Source organism: Rhinolophus hipposideros, assembly GCF_964194185.1.
Source record: "Rhinolophus hipposideros genome assembly, chromosome: 7".
Taxonomy (NCBI): domain Eukaryota; kingdom Metazoa; phylum Chordata; class Mammalia; order Chiroptera; family Rhinolophidae; genus Rhinolophus; species Rhinolophus hipposideros.
The window spans coordinates 43,853,386-43,871,139 of record NC_138053.1 but is presented as its reverse complement, the minus strand read 5'-3'; the positions used below and the strand labels follow the sequence as shown (position 1 = coordinate 43,871,139).

The following is a 17,754-nucleotide window of genomic DNA, read 5'->3' as shown; positions in this document are numbered from 1 at the left end:
TATTTTAAATTTGAAATTAAAACATTTCTTAACGTCAATTTGAAAATTTTTTAAATAATGTATATAAATATGTACGCTAAAGTTAAATCCTGAACATCACATGGAAAATGCAGCTCTTGATTACAGCTAGTTTTTTGCTCAAGTACAGCCTTTCTTTATTATCAGTAATCCATCCAGTATTATCAATAATCCATTCCAGAGTTTTTTTAGATATATTTTTATTATCTATTGTAATGATTAATAACAAATCAATTAAATGTTTTTAACAACTTGGTTTTCTGCTGCAGGATGGCATTTCTACTAAGCAAATCAAGTTTTGTCCTAATTAAATTGGTAAAACGGCAAGAAAAATACTATAGAGCTACAATGCTGTCATTGCTTTTCTCCAAACTGTGTTTTGGAGATCACATTAATGTTACTTGTAATTTTAATAGTTTTTAAAAAATATTTAAAGTAGATTTGGTAAATGCTGAACTGAACAAATTTTCCTATAGGAGGGTTTTTAGAGTCTTATCTAGTGTTCTTATTGTGAATCACTAAGAGGGGAGTGTAACATGAAGTATTTCATGAATTCATTTGACCTTGATACTCTTCATGTTTTTTTCCTGAACACTTCCTAATATATCATAAAAAAGGTGTTCCAATGAACATGCCAAAAAGTTTCAGTCAGATAAGATTTCTTAAGATTTTTTTTTTTCTCTCCTTTAATAGTATAGCAATCTTGGCCTTCAGATATGGTTGGAAAGACTTGTGGCTCCCTTTCATCTCTGCTCTGCCTTCCTTCATGGTACCAAGGTGACAGTACCAGAGAAAGGAGAAATGAGCATTCCCTTCAGTAACTATTGAAAATTCTGGGAATGCACTATTGAGCCACTTCTGATTCTAGTTTCTAGTGTTGGGTTACCTGTGGTAGCAAAGGAATGTGATTACCTTAAAGTGAGGGCATCAGGTGCCCAGCCCTGCCGCTGATCATCCCACCCAAATAGTGAGGATGTTATACTGTGTGGGGGAGTGAAATGGAAGATGGGGAGACAGCCACACTGTTCTTTCCCAAATACAGCTGACTTGTGCTATCAACAGTTGCAAGAGGGAAGAGATTTTAGAGACTAGCTTATTGAGATAAGTGATATGATATAGGTAGTTCTTAAACTGAGTTTTGGAGGATGAGTATGAATTTCTTTAGATAAAGCAGTGCTTCCCAACCAGTGTGCAACGGATGTTATAGGTGTTCCTTGAAATATTGGTGGTTGTAAAGTTACTGTAATGAAAATATTAAAACAAATGTTTTACATTTCAAAAATTATAAACTTGAAATTGTATGACTCCCTCTATAAACTGTTTTAATTCATTATTTTATTGTGGAAAAGATTTGGTGCGTAACTTGTAGACAGAAAGCTTTCTATAGTAGCCATACTTCACTACTTCCCTCTGACTTTTTTGTTTAGTCACCCAGATCCTCTGAATATCACTTTACTCACAGTTTTTCGTTGATCATCAGTGAAGTTACTTTTTGTGTTCACATGTAAAATTTAGTTTCATTTTGTTTTTTACATTTTTTTCTATTAACACAGAAGTTAAAATTGTTTTTATTACTGTAAAATATATGAGGGAATTCTTGAAAAATGTAACTAATTTAGATGTTTTTCATTGTTACATTATATTTGGCTTTAATGTACAGGTATATATTTTCCCACCATAAAGGGCAATTTGGTGATTAAAACTGGTAAGTTATTAAATTCACAAGATGAAAACAGTAGCCTTAATTTTAAAAACACAACCCATTAATTAGGCCACTTGATAATCAATGTGTTGAATTTAGATAGCTAAATCCTCTGAGTCTTCTCTTCCTCAGCCTAAATATTGGATAAAAGTTACTGAATGTTAGTGGTGCCAAGCCCACTCTGCTGGCACCATATTACCAATGAACTGTGAGCTCCAAATAAAACAGTTTCTTCTTTCTTCTCCTCCTACTCCCTAACCCCCTCCTCTCACCGATCTGTCTGTTCCTGCAGTATGAGGTTACACTTGGGAAGCTTGTTAGGAGATCATGCAATTAATAGCTAAAGCTAAAGCCAGAGTACCTCACCCAGATTTGGAGAATTGCTTATTTTGTCAGTCTGCATGAAAATTGCCAACTTTTTGAGGCCAAAAAGCAAAAGAAATAGAAAAGATACCACTTTCAAATAGTATTAGATTGTGTTCAGATAGGATTATCAGTAAATGCATTGGTGAATTAAATGATGGCCTGAATGTTGATACAGAGATTACATTTTCACTCAAGACTGATTAATCTACAGATTTTAGAGAAATACTTGAAAGTAAATTATTGGTCCTTCAAAGAAGTACCAAAAGAAATTACTAAGGATGAGCTATTCAAAACAGTAAAGAAATCCTTTGAAGCCAAGAAGCTATTATGGAAATAGTATTTAAGTTTATGATCAATGATGAGGCTTCATGATAGGAACATTTAAAAATTTTACATCAAAAATTCATTCTGGAAAATAAGCAATACAGAGATGCTTTTACATGTAAAAGTTTGTCTATAGACCTGAATTCCACTTGAAATATTTTTAAATGGAGACTCTAATAAAATCCAAGCAACTTTAACTGCATGCTTTCAGTTTTATGGGAGGAAATGGGATCGGAATACCACTGTACTCTTTGATGCCAAAGTGTGTAAGCTCTCCAAAGAGTTTTACTAAAATATATGATCTAGAAGAAAAAAACTTTTTAGTTAATGAGTCTTACTTTGCAGATTTATTAAAGAATGGGTAAACTTCCTCAAAATTAGTAGTACAACACAAAAAGATGTGTTCTAACAAGTTTTTGGATTCAAAGCAGAAATTTAATTTTGGAAAAGTGAGATTAAAAATGACGCACTAGTAATACTTATAATTTGAACAATAGGAATCTTAAAGAATTAAGACTAATAAAGCAATATCTATATAAGTTTGAGGAAAAACTTTACCATTATTTTGATGTACTTTATATGAACAGGTGCAATTGGATTGAAAACCTGTCTGTAGTAATCAGAAGGAAGGTCAACATTATACTTGCCAATTAAAGAAAGGAACTGCTAGAGTTAAAGAAAGATTAGGTCTTTGAAGTACAATTTAAAGAGACTGAATTATTCCTATTCTGGTAATACTATCAAGAAAGAAGTTTTTGTCGGGTTGTGGTGAAAAAGCAGTAAATAGACATTTACCATTTGCTTTACAAGAGTATACCTTGCGTCTTAATGCAATTTTTTGTTGAAGGTGACTTGCAAGAATTTGAAGACATTTGAAAAAGTCTACACTACGAATTGTATTTAATGGTACCAAGTCTAACTTAATATGAAACAGTCATATTCATGGGAAATAACACAAGTCTCTTATTTTAAAAAAGTGAGGTTTTTTTCGAAGTATGCCAGTTTACCATCAACTATATGCTTGTGTGCCTTACTGTGGAATAGTTGGGAGGCACAGAGAAAGACAGAATGCCAATGAAAACGGCACCAGCAAAGCATATTTCAAGGATGTTAAAAGATGTCTACCAGATAATAGGATTAGTGAAAAATAGATATCAAATTATGGATCATAGAATACAAATATCATAACACAAAAGGGTAAATCGTGGGTAAATGCTGTTATCTTTTTCTTTGCTACCCAATGTTGGCAGGTACTAAACATTTCTTGCTTTGTGTAAGCATAGACCCCAATCCGCTGATTGACCTGTAGCATTTAGGTGAAGTCTAAAGTGAAGTTAAGCAGGCCTCTGCAGTAGACTTGATTGGTGTGTATGTGCAGCCTGTGGGGAAGGAATGTTGGACAGCTCTACCTTTTTGGCTGTTTTTCCTGCCTGCTTTAATTAATTGCACAGCTGTACAAATTTTCCAATTATTTCCAGTATTAGTAAGAGGTCTCTTAAGTACTCGTGTTTCTTTATATGAAACCTCTGACTCTTAATAGTGCTTTTCTTTAAATAATAATCATTTCAGAAGCACAAGATGAAAGACATTTCAGTGACACAGAATTATTATAGTAGTTAATATGTGGGAATGTTTACACCTTTATCATTTTTTAGGCAGAATCTTTCACTGGTGCAGTAGTTATTGCTTTATCTTAATCAAGTAAGGTTTTTTTGCTAGATGTTAAATTTTAGGTTCCCAATGTTTCAGCATTTTAAAGATTGTATTCTGCCTTGCAACATTTTCTTTGTCATTCTAATTGGTTCCTGTTTAGAGATAATGCATCTTTTCAAGGTACTGCATTTCATCTTTTTCTGGATGCCTTGAGATTTTTCTGTGTCTTAGATTTTCAGCAGTTTAACCAAAATGTGCCTACTGTACTTATTTTTTTTAAATTTATCCTAATGTTTGTAGAGCTTCTTCAACCTCATACCCGGTAACTTCTGTCAGTTTTGGAAAATTCTTGGTTAGTATCTCTTTAAACAGTTCTTCTGCCACATTCTCATCTTTTGGGATTCCTATTACCCGTTATACCTTTTTACTATGTCCCATGTGTCCCATCGTTTTCTATGTTTTTCATAACTTTTTCTTCTCTGTGCCTCAGGCTGGATTTTCTTCTGTATTTCAGCTCACTGATCTACTCTTCTGAGGTTCAATGCATTTGATGAGGTCTTAATTTTATTTATTACAGTTTTCATTTTAAATTTTTCATTTGATTCTTCTTTTATAGATCCAATTACCTGGAAAAATTCTCTATTTTGTTATCTATTTTCTTAAACTTTTTAATTACAGTATTTGTAAATTGTATCTAATTGGTCTTTCTCCTTTTTTTTTTCCTTCCCTTTTGCCTTTTCATCATTTGACCTTGACTCTTGTAATGTCTACTTATGTTTGACTGAATAGTGGACATTGTGTATGAAAAACTTTAGACACTGTATAATGTTATTGCTTCCAGAAAGGATTGTTCTTCTGCCAGATAATTTAGAGTAGGCATAGTAGTTCATCTTCATTCTCTCAGGGATCCAGTGGAAGAATTGGTGAAGCCTGTCTATTTCTTTTTCCTTTTTTTAAATTTTTTCATTTCCAAGAAAACTTTAATTTTTAAGGCTATTTCTGGTTTGCCCTTATTCTGAAGGCAGAGCTCTGCAGGGGTCTCAACTGAAAGCTTTCTCTTTTAAAGGTCCTGATATCATTTGACTCTGTCAGCATTTGACTCTGAAAAAGCTGAACATGCTGGTTACCTTTTCAGCATCTTAGCTGCTGCTTTCTGCCCGGCATTTCAGCTTCTTGCCCAACACAGTTTAAGAATTGGCAAACACCTTGAAAGGAAGAGCTATGGAGAATATCAGTATCAGGCTCACCTCACTATGATCTTGGCCCCTCAAGTCTTACCTGCTTTGGTGGTTTTCCACTGACTTAACAGTTGCTTCTGGTTTTGTTTTGTTTATGTTATCCAACTAGCAGTGTTAGTCTGATACAAAATCAGAATGTTTCAGTTTACATTTTCCATTATTTTAATGGCATTCTCAAAGCATGAAATGGTGGTTCTTTTGTTTTTAATAAATATTAAGCTTCTACTCTGGGTATTTTGCTATGGCTTCCTAACACTAAAGTGTAAGATACAATCTTTGGTTAAGGCAAGAAATAGAAATAACATTTATTGAGTTTCAAAAACATGAAGATACTTAACATTTTGTAAACATTTTCCAGTCTAGTTAGAAAGACCAAATCTTCAAAAAAGATACAAACTACTATCTGATATTATACTTATGTGTCAAGTGAATTATAGTATCGTGCATACTATAGGTGGACAAGAACTAACATTTACTGTACACCATTAGTTCATTTAATCCTCAGAACAAGCGTATGTATACGTAGGTGATGTTTCCATTTTAACAGATGAGGAAAAACTGTAAGTTGTAAAAAAATTTGAAAATACATAAAATTATAAAAAAGAAAATTCAAATCACTTACCATTGGCTGAGATAACCACTGCACATTTTTGGCCTCAGAACATGCCTAATTTTCCAGTTCATATACATGTATATTCTGTGTGTTTATGGATCAGTGAGCTTAGTAACATTTTATTTGCTTTAAAAAGTGTTTGCGTTAGCTATGTGCAATTCTGGCATTTCTGCTTCAATTTCTTTGTAACTTTTCTATTTCTAATGTCTTTACAGTTAATTTGCACAGTAGTTTAACTTTTTAATTTGAAAGATTTGTAAAATTTCAATACAAAGTTGTCTGAAATATTTGCAGCTGACATTCTTTTTAGCAATGATCTAGTACATGGACTATTAGTTCCCTAAATTAAGAATTATGTAATTTTATATAAATTATATAATAATATTGTGATTTTTTTTTCTTAAAAAGTGGCATAAATGTTTTAATACTTTTGTTAAGGTTCCTAATAATTTTTTTGTTTGTATTTAAAGGCCAAACTGTTTTCAGATAGTAGTTCAGCACTTTAGTGAAGAACATTACATCTTTTACTTTGCAGGAGAAACTCCAGAACAAGCAGAGGTAAGTTAATTGTTTCTTCAGTGACTGTAAACGTTCATCACACGTTTTCTTTTCTTTTGTGTTTTTTTTTTTGATTCAGTTAAAGTTGACATACATATATTAGTTTCAGGTATGCAACATAGTGATTAGATATTTATATACCTTTTGCCTATGTTTTCTTTTTAACCTGAATAGAAAAATATTGCAATTAAAATAAAGGGTCAAAAAGGATGCCTGAAATCTAATAATCTTTATTTTAAGGAATGAGAACTTTCACGTGTAAAATACTTTTTTGAAAGAAATGCAGGAAAACACAGTGAAGGGTTACTAGGAATGAAAACTTCATTTTAAATTGACCTTTGAATACTCTCTGATGTTGAGTCCAACTGAGAACGCTCATTTAAAATCGTCTCTGCACAAAGGTTATAGATACTCTCAGTACAGTCGAAAGGTAAGCCAGTTAGTTTGGCTAACAAGCTTGTCATTCTTCACTGGTTGAACTCCATGTCTAAAAATAGAAGTTCAGTCCTCAGAAGGAAAACTATTTTAGGAATTTTCTATTTTTCTCTTAAGTCTAGATATAATGTCTAATTTGGCACTAGCCATTGATCTATGTGCAATGCCCTTCTAAAAACCTTTATTAAAATTTAAGTAATGCTGTGAAAAAATAATGTGTTTAAAAATCGCCTTTTAAAAATATTTTTATTTCTTTGAACCATAATATTTTGGGGTGCTTAGTGGTATTTTATAGAAATATGGCAATATTTCTGCTTATACTCTATGGAAGGAACCTGAGGGTAGTTAAGAGGTCAGAGAAAGCGATGTTGTCGGAGATAGAAGATAATTTGCCAACCCTGTGTGAGGCAGATGCTCTTAAAACTGTGGATCCTGGTATGAGCTGCTGACACATAAATTATGAAAGTATCTTAGACTCTGGAATAAGCTTGATGAATGAAATATTATGTTTCATGGCTCATAATTGAGTGTCATGATTTAAATCTTTGTAAAATATCTTAAATGCTTATTAACGTATAACACACATAAAACCTTATTTTGTAGGTATGTGTTCCTAATTTTTAGATGAAAAAGTAGAACTCAAAACATTTTGGTACCTTAGACATTTTTTTAAATGTTACAAATTGATTTAGAAAAGAAATTTAAACGTTAGTATCCTATCTTCTAGTTATTTTACCATGTTCCCTTTTTCTAACTAAAGATGTGTTACATACCTTAATGATGTTTCAGTATGTTTTGCATGCCTCACTTAGCTGTATAAATTGAACATTTTCTTATTGTATCAATAGATAGTCTATTTCTATATTTGGTATTTCCAAATCCTACTAAAAAGTCCAAAAGTACCACTGGTATTTCTGATATTCGTTACTTTGGTGGCTTGTGGGATCTTTGGTTATTCTCTCCTATTTCTAAAAGCTACATTAATTGATTTGGTCTTAATTTGCTCTACTTTAAGGATGTTCTGTAAACATTGACAGAGTTCAGATTCATTGAAATAGCCAACAAACTAAAGACGTAATTGAGTAAAACAATGGTATAGAGCTTCTTAAAAACATGTAATGTCAAAGTGAAATATTTAGATTTATTTTTGAATAACCTAAAATTGTTTTCTCCTTTCTCCAGAGCACTAGATAAACATTTTAAAATACAGCTGCAACTGAATTTGAATATTAAGCTGAAAAAAATTTTAATCTAATGTTGTCTTTGAAAAACTTACAAATAACCCAGATCCCCTTACACATTTCTACCTATATGATGTTCTAAAGATTAGAATGCTTCTCATCAAATCAGTCATCTTATTATCCATTGGTTTTGAGTCAGCGCTTCTTTCACAAATGTATTAAGTTAAATTCTGCATTAGGGTTCCTCAAATGTAACTGCTTAACCATACATAAACTTTATTTTTTGGGCTAATCAATGGCCACTCACTGTTAATTTAACATTAACTTAGAGATTCTACAGGAACACAGTTTTTTACAGAATTATTGTAATTGTTTTGGTCATTGTTTTACTTTATTGGGGCTCAAATATATTAAAGTGCAGTCTAAAGAACGAAAGGACTATAATTGAATTTAAAGAAACAAATTCAGAATCGGAAACTAAACTATTCTCTGTATATTTGTTTGAAATGCTGTTTTTTTTTTCTGTAGGATTGGATGAAAGGTCTGCAGGCATTCTGCAATTTACGGAAAAGTAGTCCAGGGACATCTAATAAACGCCTACGGCAGGTGAAACTTAATTTCCTTTGATTTTTGACTGTCACATTTTCTATCATTTTTCTCTTTATTTTTATCTCTGTATGAACTGTTTTGGGCAACACTTCAAACACTTTAGAGTTCTTAAGAGAAGTAATCTTGTCAGGCATTTTATAGCCGTGCTCCCACTTGCTTCAGTAGCAGGAGAAATACTTCTTTATGAAAGAGAGAGTTCTTTATATACTTGCTGGGTACTTAGTCCATAATGCCATCTTTTGAAGGCATACCAAGGATTATTTTCCCTTCCACTTAAAATAACAATACCAAACTAACACCAAGAGAAACTATTCTCTTGGGCACTTTGTTTTTTTCTTTTTTCTTTTTTCTTTTTTTTAATTTATTGGGGTGACATTTGTTAGTAAAATTACATAGATTTCAGGTGTACAATTCTGTATTACATCATCTATAAATCCCACTGTGTGTTCACCACCCAGAATCAGTTATTATTTCGGCCCATTTCAAAAAAGTAGAAGTAAAGGTACTTATTGAAAAGATCATCTGACTTAAGTACTGATCCCAATAAACTTTTGGGTTTTTCATTTTATAATAATTGCTTTTGAAATGTATTGAATAACTCTTAGGTAGTATCCAGTCTTATTTGAAACGTTAACATGTCTTATATGTTCATTTATGGAGAGTTATGCTAGGCTCTTTCTAGATATGTAAAGTCAACTTTAAATTCTCCACTTCCTTGATTTTTTTCTTTGTAGTTATCCTTAGATAATTGGGAAAAATTAGGTAATTTTAATATTCTTAGAGTTTTGAGGAAAGTTTAGTCCAATATTTGTCAACCAAAGTGACTTTTACTTGTGGGAATTTCCAATAAGCTGGGTGAATTTAACATTATTTTATTGGAAGTGGATAAATGGTTAATATTTAGATGACTACAATTTATATTCCCTGTAATCAAAAGACTGATCCTCCCAAGGACATTTAATTATACACATAATCATTATGTGTTCTCAAAACATATTTTAACATTTTGTAAGCAATGGAAAAGCAGATTGAATTTTTGTGGATTGTGTGAGACTTTAGCCATGAAATTATCATTTATGGGTATAATATGGTATATCTGTTACCTCTTGAACCTTTCTTATGTGTCACATACTCCGCTGTGTGCTTTACATGTATTTCGAATCATTCCAACTTACAGTGTAAACGTTATCTTAATTTTATATCTGAAGAAGGTGAGGTTCAGAAAAACTGACTTGTCCAAGGCCACATGAGTAATAGTAGGTAAGAGGGAAGAGGACCTGATACTAGAAGGTAGATGTAGGTCTAAGTTTTGGCATCAAAACTAACAAGGAACTTTGCTTCTTTGAGAATCTGTATCCTTTCTGTAGAATGAAAAGGTGGAATCTGTGTTTTAAAAATATTTTATATTTTTATGTGGAACTCTACAGAAATAAAATCTTCCAGATCAACATTATGTAACATATGCCTTTTTGATTTGGGTGGTGACAGTTGTTTACATATATTAATAAAGAATCATCATCTTCATTTTCTCTGAACCACGGTTTTACAGTTGAAAAGATGTATTTCATTTATGTAAGAATATAATTGGAAGAATAAATTGTAAAACAAAATTGCATTTGTAGTAATTGCTTTTGAAACTTAATGCATAATTCTTGAAATTTGGGGTAACAATTTTTGTGCTTTCTTTAGGTCAGCAGTCTTGTTTTACATATTGAAGAAGCCCATAAACTCCCAATAAAACATTTTACTAATCCATATTGTAACATCTACCTGAACAGTGTCCAGGTAGCAAAAACTCATGCAAGGGAAGGGCAAAATCCTGTATGGTCAGAAGAGTTTGTCTTTGAGTAAGTCTTATTTTATTATTACATTCAATTCTTTTACCACACTGCATACTGCATTTTCTGTTTCTTTTCTTTTTTTCTTTTTTTTCTTTCTTTCTTTTCCTTCCTTTCCTTTCCTACCCTTCCTTTCCTTTCCTTCTTTTCCTTCCTTCCTTCCCTTCCTTTCCTTGCTTTCTTTACTTTCTGTCTGTCTGTCTGTCTGGTCTCTATATCTAAACTGTCAAGAAGGTACCAAATCCAGGCATTCTAATAGTACATACATCTTTTTCCTGTTATATTTTTTTCCTCTTTATTAGTAAAGTGCTGTGTCTTTTGTTTTTTCACCTAGTTATTAATATGAATTAGCATGACTGATAAGTCCGCAACTGTTTACTAATAAAAGTACAAAATGTTTACAAAGGTTTCCAGTATTTATTTGAGGTGAAAGATGGTAGGGAAAGCATAATTTGCTTGTCTGTATTCCTGTATACCAAGCAATAAAACATGTTTTGAATCTAGGTGTAAATCTAGCAAATTTGAATTGTTTAGTAGCAAAATAGCAGCCTTATTTGATACTAGAACTAAAGGAATTATATAATTTGATGCCAGGACGTTTTGTTAATTGTTTTTTTCCTTGCTCCTTTAGTGATCTTCCTCCTGACATCAACAGATTTGAAATTACTCTTAGTAATAAAACAAAGAAAAGCAAAGATCCTGATATCTGTAAGTGGACACAGAAATTTCTCTCTAAAGTAAAAAACATGTTTTACATACTTTTAAAATATTGAAATGTAGTCTATAATGGAAATTAAAAAATAAAATAGAAGTGCAAGTAGTATAATTTGAAAGTTTCTTTTTGTACTTCTAAAATGTATGTAAGAAAGGAAAAAAGACCAAAATGAGTAAACTGTAGAGACTATAAACCTAAGCCCTTAAGATTAAATTACTTAATGTATTCATCCTCCTCTCCCCAATGAGTAGGAAGAATAAGAAAACAGTATTAGTGGTCATCTTTCTGTGGTTCTTCCCCTACCTCCTCTTTATACTTTTTTAGGTTTTCTCTACTTTCCTATACTTTGCATGTAACTGAAAAATAAACATCTATTAAAAAAAAATTCTTCAAGTACAAGTAAACTATTTATTCACTTCTGGTAGTGAAACCCTCCCAGTTTTTGATCTCAGCAGCACACGTTTTTCCAGCTTCTTGCTGAAACAGGTTGCTGTGGGACTTAGTAATTCACATTAGTGTGAATTAGGTTAATACCTTCTTAAATGTCAGGCTCAGGGAAAGAAGTGTTATGTATTAACAGATCAAAAGCCTGAATTTTTCTCGATATAATGTTTATTCTGTAATTTGTATATTTAAATGCTTAACATTTTAGTGCTTCCCCATTACATTTAAGATAAAATCCACACTCCCCCACCCCAGTAATGACACAGAAGGTCCTTTCTGATCCACTCCTCCTCCCTTTTGCTCTCACTGTATAATCTTTTGTATATTCTTCTCTACAGCTATGTAACATCTTTCTCATAACTCTTAAAATTATCCGTGAATTCTGAAAGCATCCACCATACCTTCTATTTGGACTGCCCTCATGTTCCCCCCTCCCCCACCTCTCTTTCTCTTTCTCTCTTTTTCTGTACCTTTGTACTTAGGTACAGCTGCACGTCCTGTTACAAGTCAGTTTAAGTATCAACATGTTAGGAATAGATTTTTAATCTCTACCAGCTGAATTAGATATTATTTCTCTGTACTCCAGAAGCATTAACCACTGTTATAGCACGTATCACACTGGACCATAATTGATTTTTTGCCTTTCTTGGCTAGATTGTGAACTCCATGTAAGTCAGAGGCTGTGTCTTAATCATGTCTGTACCCCACATCCCTGCTTATAACAGAGTCTGGCACACAGTAGGTGTTCAGTAACTGAATGAAATACTAAGTATTGAAATTGTGATATCACTGGAAACTCCTTTAATAAAAAGCATTTAGCTCTATAAAGAAGACAACATAAGGAAATTTTACTTGTGTGACTAATTATAGTGTCATCTTTTAGACATTAATCATTTAATATTTTTCTGTCAAAGTATTTATGCGCTGCCAGTTGAGCCGGTTACAGAAAGGGCATGCTACAGATGAATGGTTTTTGCTCAGCTCTCATATACCATTAAAAGGTATTGAACCAGGATCCCTGCGTGTCCGAGCACGATATTCTATGGAAAAAATCATGCCAGAAGAAGAATACAGTGAATTTAAAGAGGTATTATTTACCAGTCTAATTATTTATGATAGCATTAACAGAAATATTTAACATTTAATAAAAGATCCATTAAGTTTAATGTAGTAATGCCATAGCTTAGTGGCTCCCTGACAGGCAGAGGTTGAACAAACAGCCTTGTGGTATGATTTGGTCTTAAGAGACAAAAATATGTAGGCTGTAAATTCACTCTACTTTTAATAAATATATTCAATAAAACATATTCCTAAATAACAAAAGAACATATTTTCTGTTAATCTCACCGAGAATGCTCAATGCTGTGTGTACTTTCAACAATCTTTCTTGATGTTATTTTTAGCTTATACTGCAAAAGGAGCTTCATGTAGTCTATGCTTTATCACATGTATGTGGACAGGACCGAACACTACTGGCTAGCATCCTACTGAGGATTTTTCTTCATGAAAAGCTTGAATCATTGTTGTTATGTACACTAAATGACAGAGAAATAAGCATGGAAGGTATAGTATGGAAGTGTTAGTGTGATACTTTTAAAACTGGGGTCAGTAATTAGATTGTACATATCAAGTATATGTGGATCCTGTCTTAAAATATATTAAACAGTTATCTTTCAAAATAAGATATTTTGTTTTCCCTTCATTAAAAATTATAATTAGAATATCAGTTCTGATTCTTATACTGGCTAACGTGTGGGGTTGGTATTTCTGATACAAGTTTCTGTCATGGCAAGTTGGTATTGGAAGCTGAAAGAAAGGGACTTCTATGTCCTGATCAATGGCTCACAATGCTTTATTAAGAATAGTTTAGTGTACCATGTTCTTTGTTTATTCTTTACTTTCTAATTCATTGTACAAAAGTTGAGAGTCAGCTGAATTTTATTTCTAGCTTCTGTAGATAGTAGGTAGTTCCCAGGCAATATAGCTGGGCACATAATGCTTTGTTAAGGCTTACAAGCATGTCAGAATAACCCACTTTCAACCAGCACTTTGACTCAGGAACAGTGCTTGCTTATAGGTTTCCCCAAATAAACTGTAAAACTATTTACTCCTATTCGTAGAAAATGTAAAAATAGATTTGTCAGGGACGATAAAGTGGTAGTACATGTTTTATACAGAGATTATCTTTTCTGGCAATATTTGTATTTTTTAGGATTTTATTAAGTAAAAGTCCTTCGTGCCATGTCTTAGGCTAATAAATTAGTTTATATTGGGATTTTTATGTTATATTTTTATTTGAAGATTAACTCAGATTTATCAAAGCATGCTCAGGTGACAGCAAATCTGGATTCTGTTCCTAGTTTTGTCACTAACTGCCTTTTTGGTTTTAAGTCACCTAACCCTTCTAAGCCTTTGTTTTTTCATATGAACGTGATAGTGTTAATCCCTTCTCCTATTTAAGATCTAATGAAGTAATAAAGTCTTTTGAAGAGTTAAGTGTATAGAAATATAGGTGGTCATTATAATCAATACTTTGACGCTACATGCAAATAACCATACTTAAATGGTTATAATTGTTGAGGGAAAATGGTTGAGGAAAAATGAATTCATTCAATTTCCAACTGATTCACATTAGTACAATACTTTACAAATAATCTTTTTATTGAAATATTTATGTAGACGAAGCCACTACCTTATTTCGAGCCACAACACTTGCAAGCACCTTGATGGAACAGTATATGAAAGCCACTGCTACACAGTTTGTTCACCATGCTTTGAAAGACTCTATTTTAAAGATAATGGAAAGCAAACAGTCTTGTGAGGTAAGAATTTAATGTTTAAGTATTTCAGCAAAAAAGCATATTTTAATAGGTAATGCTTTATAGTTAAATACATTTTAAGGAAATACATTATTAGCTTTCTAAAAAATTATTCATCATAGCAGTTAAACCTTTTGTAATACATTTGGAGAATGTTATGCAAAAGAGATTAAAAAAAATGTTGACTTTATTATGGGATTAAAAACCTCAAGTTGTACCGGAAATTTATGAAAGTACTTTATCATTTCTCTTACTGTACTAATGATAAAATATATGCTACTTTCAGAAAGTGTGCATAACCTAAATTGGAGTTTTTGTTGTAGACTTGTTGTGTAACCTAATTAAGTACTTTGTAGCATATCATAACATCTAGGTTTTTCCTTGAAGATTTTTTTTTGGGGGTGAGAGTATGAGGTAATCCTCTCAAAAGCAAGTAAAAACATCGTCTTAGGATTGATTAAAGCTTCCATTTAAATTCATAATAAACTATTAAGATAAAGAATGGAAGCTCGCTTATATGGTGGTTCTCATTTTACTTCGAAGGTAGCACAACTACAGAAGGAAGATAGTAAATATATTCTGTAGATCTAATAAAAAATTAATAAAATAATGAATTGCTTTTGATAAGGTCCACTGGGAGCTGTCAAATATTAATTCTGCGTTATCAGTTTTTATTAATTAACTTAAAGGGAACAAGTTGATGACTTAGTGTTGAAAACCTGGGGTAACACCACAGTTGGCCTAACAGTAAAGGATACAGCAATTCATCAAGTCTGCAGAGTATCTGGATACTGGGGATCCAAGATAGGGAATGTAGATATATATAGATAATCTACTCCATTGATTCTAGATTAGAACTCAGATTTCAAGGGTTACTGGAAAAGTTTTGAGAAAGTTTCATGACTCTGCCCAAGACATTTGGTATTTTATTAGTTATTATCGCATTCAGAAAGCTTATTTTAATCATTTTTTTCCTCAAATAGAACTAATAGTTTATAATAATATTATAGCTACATATCTTCCCATTTAAATACCCCTATATATTTGTGAATATATGACCACTAAAGTGGTTTTTTGGTCTTCTAGTTGAGAATGTTATATTTAAAATAAAAGTCCAATCCAGTTTGTGTGTGTATGTGTGTATAAAAATCTAAGGTAAAATCTGGTAAAGGATAGAACTTTAATACTGATATTAATCCCAAAGCAACCGAAAATTGTTGAATAATCATAGCTTGTTGAGTACCATTAACCTCCTTGCCATCGAAAATCCGCATATAAATTGTGACTCCCTCAAACTTAGTTGTCCCTCTGTATCCACCAGGGATTGGTTCCAGGACCACCTCCCTCCTTCCACCTCCTGGATTTCAAAGTCTGTGAATGTGCAAGTCCCTTATATAAAATGGCGTAGACCAGTGCATACAGTCAGCCCTCCATATCCTTGGGCTCCCAACCATCGATCCAAAACAGTACAGGTTATCTATTGAAAAAAGTCTGTGTGTACGTGTACCTGTGCAGTTCAAATCCATGTTCAAGGGTCAACTGCAATGGGGAATTTTGGTAACAAACCCAAGGAGTTCCATAGAGCAAACCACTTAAAAATTCCCAGGTATACCTCCCCCACAAAAGACTAATAATATACACTGAAAAATGGAAAAATAGAGTCTTGAAAACAACTGTTTGATTACCTTGACTCATTTGTGTTTATCATTGCCAAGATGCATTTATATTGATTTATTCCTTCTCTTAGTTAAGTCCATCAAAGTTAGAAAAAAATGAAGATGTGAACACTAATTTAGCACACCTATTAAACATACTTTCAGAACTTGTGGAGAAAATATTCATGGCTTCAGAAATACTTCCACCGTAAGTTGTGAAATTTTAATTTGACAAGAATTGTGTATTTGGTTTTTGAAAAATTTGTATTCTCAAACATGTAAGCTTTTCCACTGTCCTGATGTTATGCTTCTCTGAAAAAATTAGGGTTTTTTAATCTTTACCAGATAAATTGTGTTTTAAGGAAAAAGACTGAATCGAAGAAACCAGAGTGAAATATTTACATTAAATCATGTTTCCTTGCAAGCCAATATGTCTGATATATATAGTAATTTGGGAAATGAATAGAGGCTTATGGTCTCAGATTTGAGGAGATGGTAAAAGACGTATATATCTAGTTTATACTTGAGTATCTTTCTCGCTCTGTACACCAGAAATTGCTCAATGTCGCTTAATGGCTTCCAGTGTTAGTGAACTCATTCAGGTAGAAGTTAACTTAAGTCAACATTTATCTCCCCAGAACCTGTACTCATTAGCTCCTCTCTATCCTCATCCCAATTTTTTTCATATTTTTCATTAATATACAAGTAATATAAAAATGGTAAGATTTCTCCTGAAGTAAATGTAAATCATTGGTTAAATCAATTAAAACTTACTTGATTCTCTCATTACTTTTAGCCAACTGCTTTTTTGGGGGGAATGGTCTGTTGTTTTAAAATGTCATGTACTTAGTAAATTAAGCTTTGGGTACAGTGAGATCAGTATTTTCATTTTCTGTGTTGAGATGATTGTGTTATTTTTGCAGGACACTGAGATATATTTATGGGTGTTTACAGAAATCTGTTCAGCACAAGTGGCCTACAAATACCACCATGAGAACACGAGTTGTTAGGTAAGGCTCATCCATCACAGTATATGGCACACATTGAGAATCAGGTAGATAATTGTGAAAATTTGAAGACTAACTATATACAGTGTACAATTCAAGACCTTTTTCTTTTATTCAGAGCCCTGTGGAATATTTTCTGAGTTCAGATGGCTCCTAAACTTCAACTTACCATTTTTTGGAAGTTACTATGCGATACTTAAATTTTTTCTTTCGCATTTTCTAAAAACCTAAACGTTCATTTATAGTCAGTTAACTATTTGGGATTTTTTTTTAATTTTACAGAATGAGGTCGAAAGTTATATAATCAACAAAATCTGCAGCTAACTTCTTATAGTATACTCTTCATACAGACACATATACACACGTGTACATACCTACATATATATAATACAGATAGGGAGGGAGGAGAGAATAAAAAAGAGATAATTGATCTAGTGCTAAAAACGGAAAGATCAATAACTGAACCATTTAGATGCTGATTAATTGGTTTGTAATAAAGAGTCTGTGACTGGGCTAATTTCCAACCAGAGCCTCTAGTTCTGAAGCTGTGTTTGAGTGAGCTCATTATATGATAATTAG

At 32.4% G+C, this 17,754-nt stretch overlaps 1 protein-coding gene across 2 annotated transcripts in view; it reads left to right on the top strand.

Annotated features, from left to right (window-relative positions):
• RASA1 (RAS p21 protein activator 1) overlaps window positions 1–17,754 on the top strand; it is a 103,483-nt gene that overhangs the window by 72,328 nt on the left and 13,401 nt on the right. For both annotated transcript variants that reach the window (XM_081054084.1, XM_081054085.1), the window contains exons 12-20: window positions 6,385–6,472; window positions 8,617–8,694; window positions 10,387–10,544; window positions 11,167–11,243; window positions 12,609–12,781; window positions 13,098–13,257; window positions 14,374–14,516; window positions 16,261–16,376; window positions 17,092–17,178. In XM_081054084.1, the coding sequence (XP_080910210.1) occupies window positions 6,385–6,472; window positions 8,617–8,694; window positions 10,387–10,544; window positions 11,167–11,243; window positions 12,609–12,781; window positions 13,098–13,257; window positions 14,374–14,516; window positions 16,261–16,376; window positions 17,092–17,178 (1,080 nt within the window). The remainder of the gene's footprint in view (window positions 1–6,384; window positions 6,473–8,616; window positions 8,695–10,386; window positions 10,545–11,166; window positions 11,244–12,608; window positions 12,782–13,097; window positions 13,258–14,373; window positions 14,517–16,260; window positions 16,377–17,091; window positions 17,179–17,754) is intronic.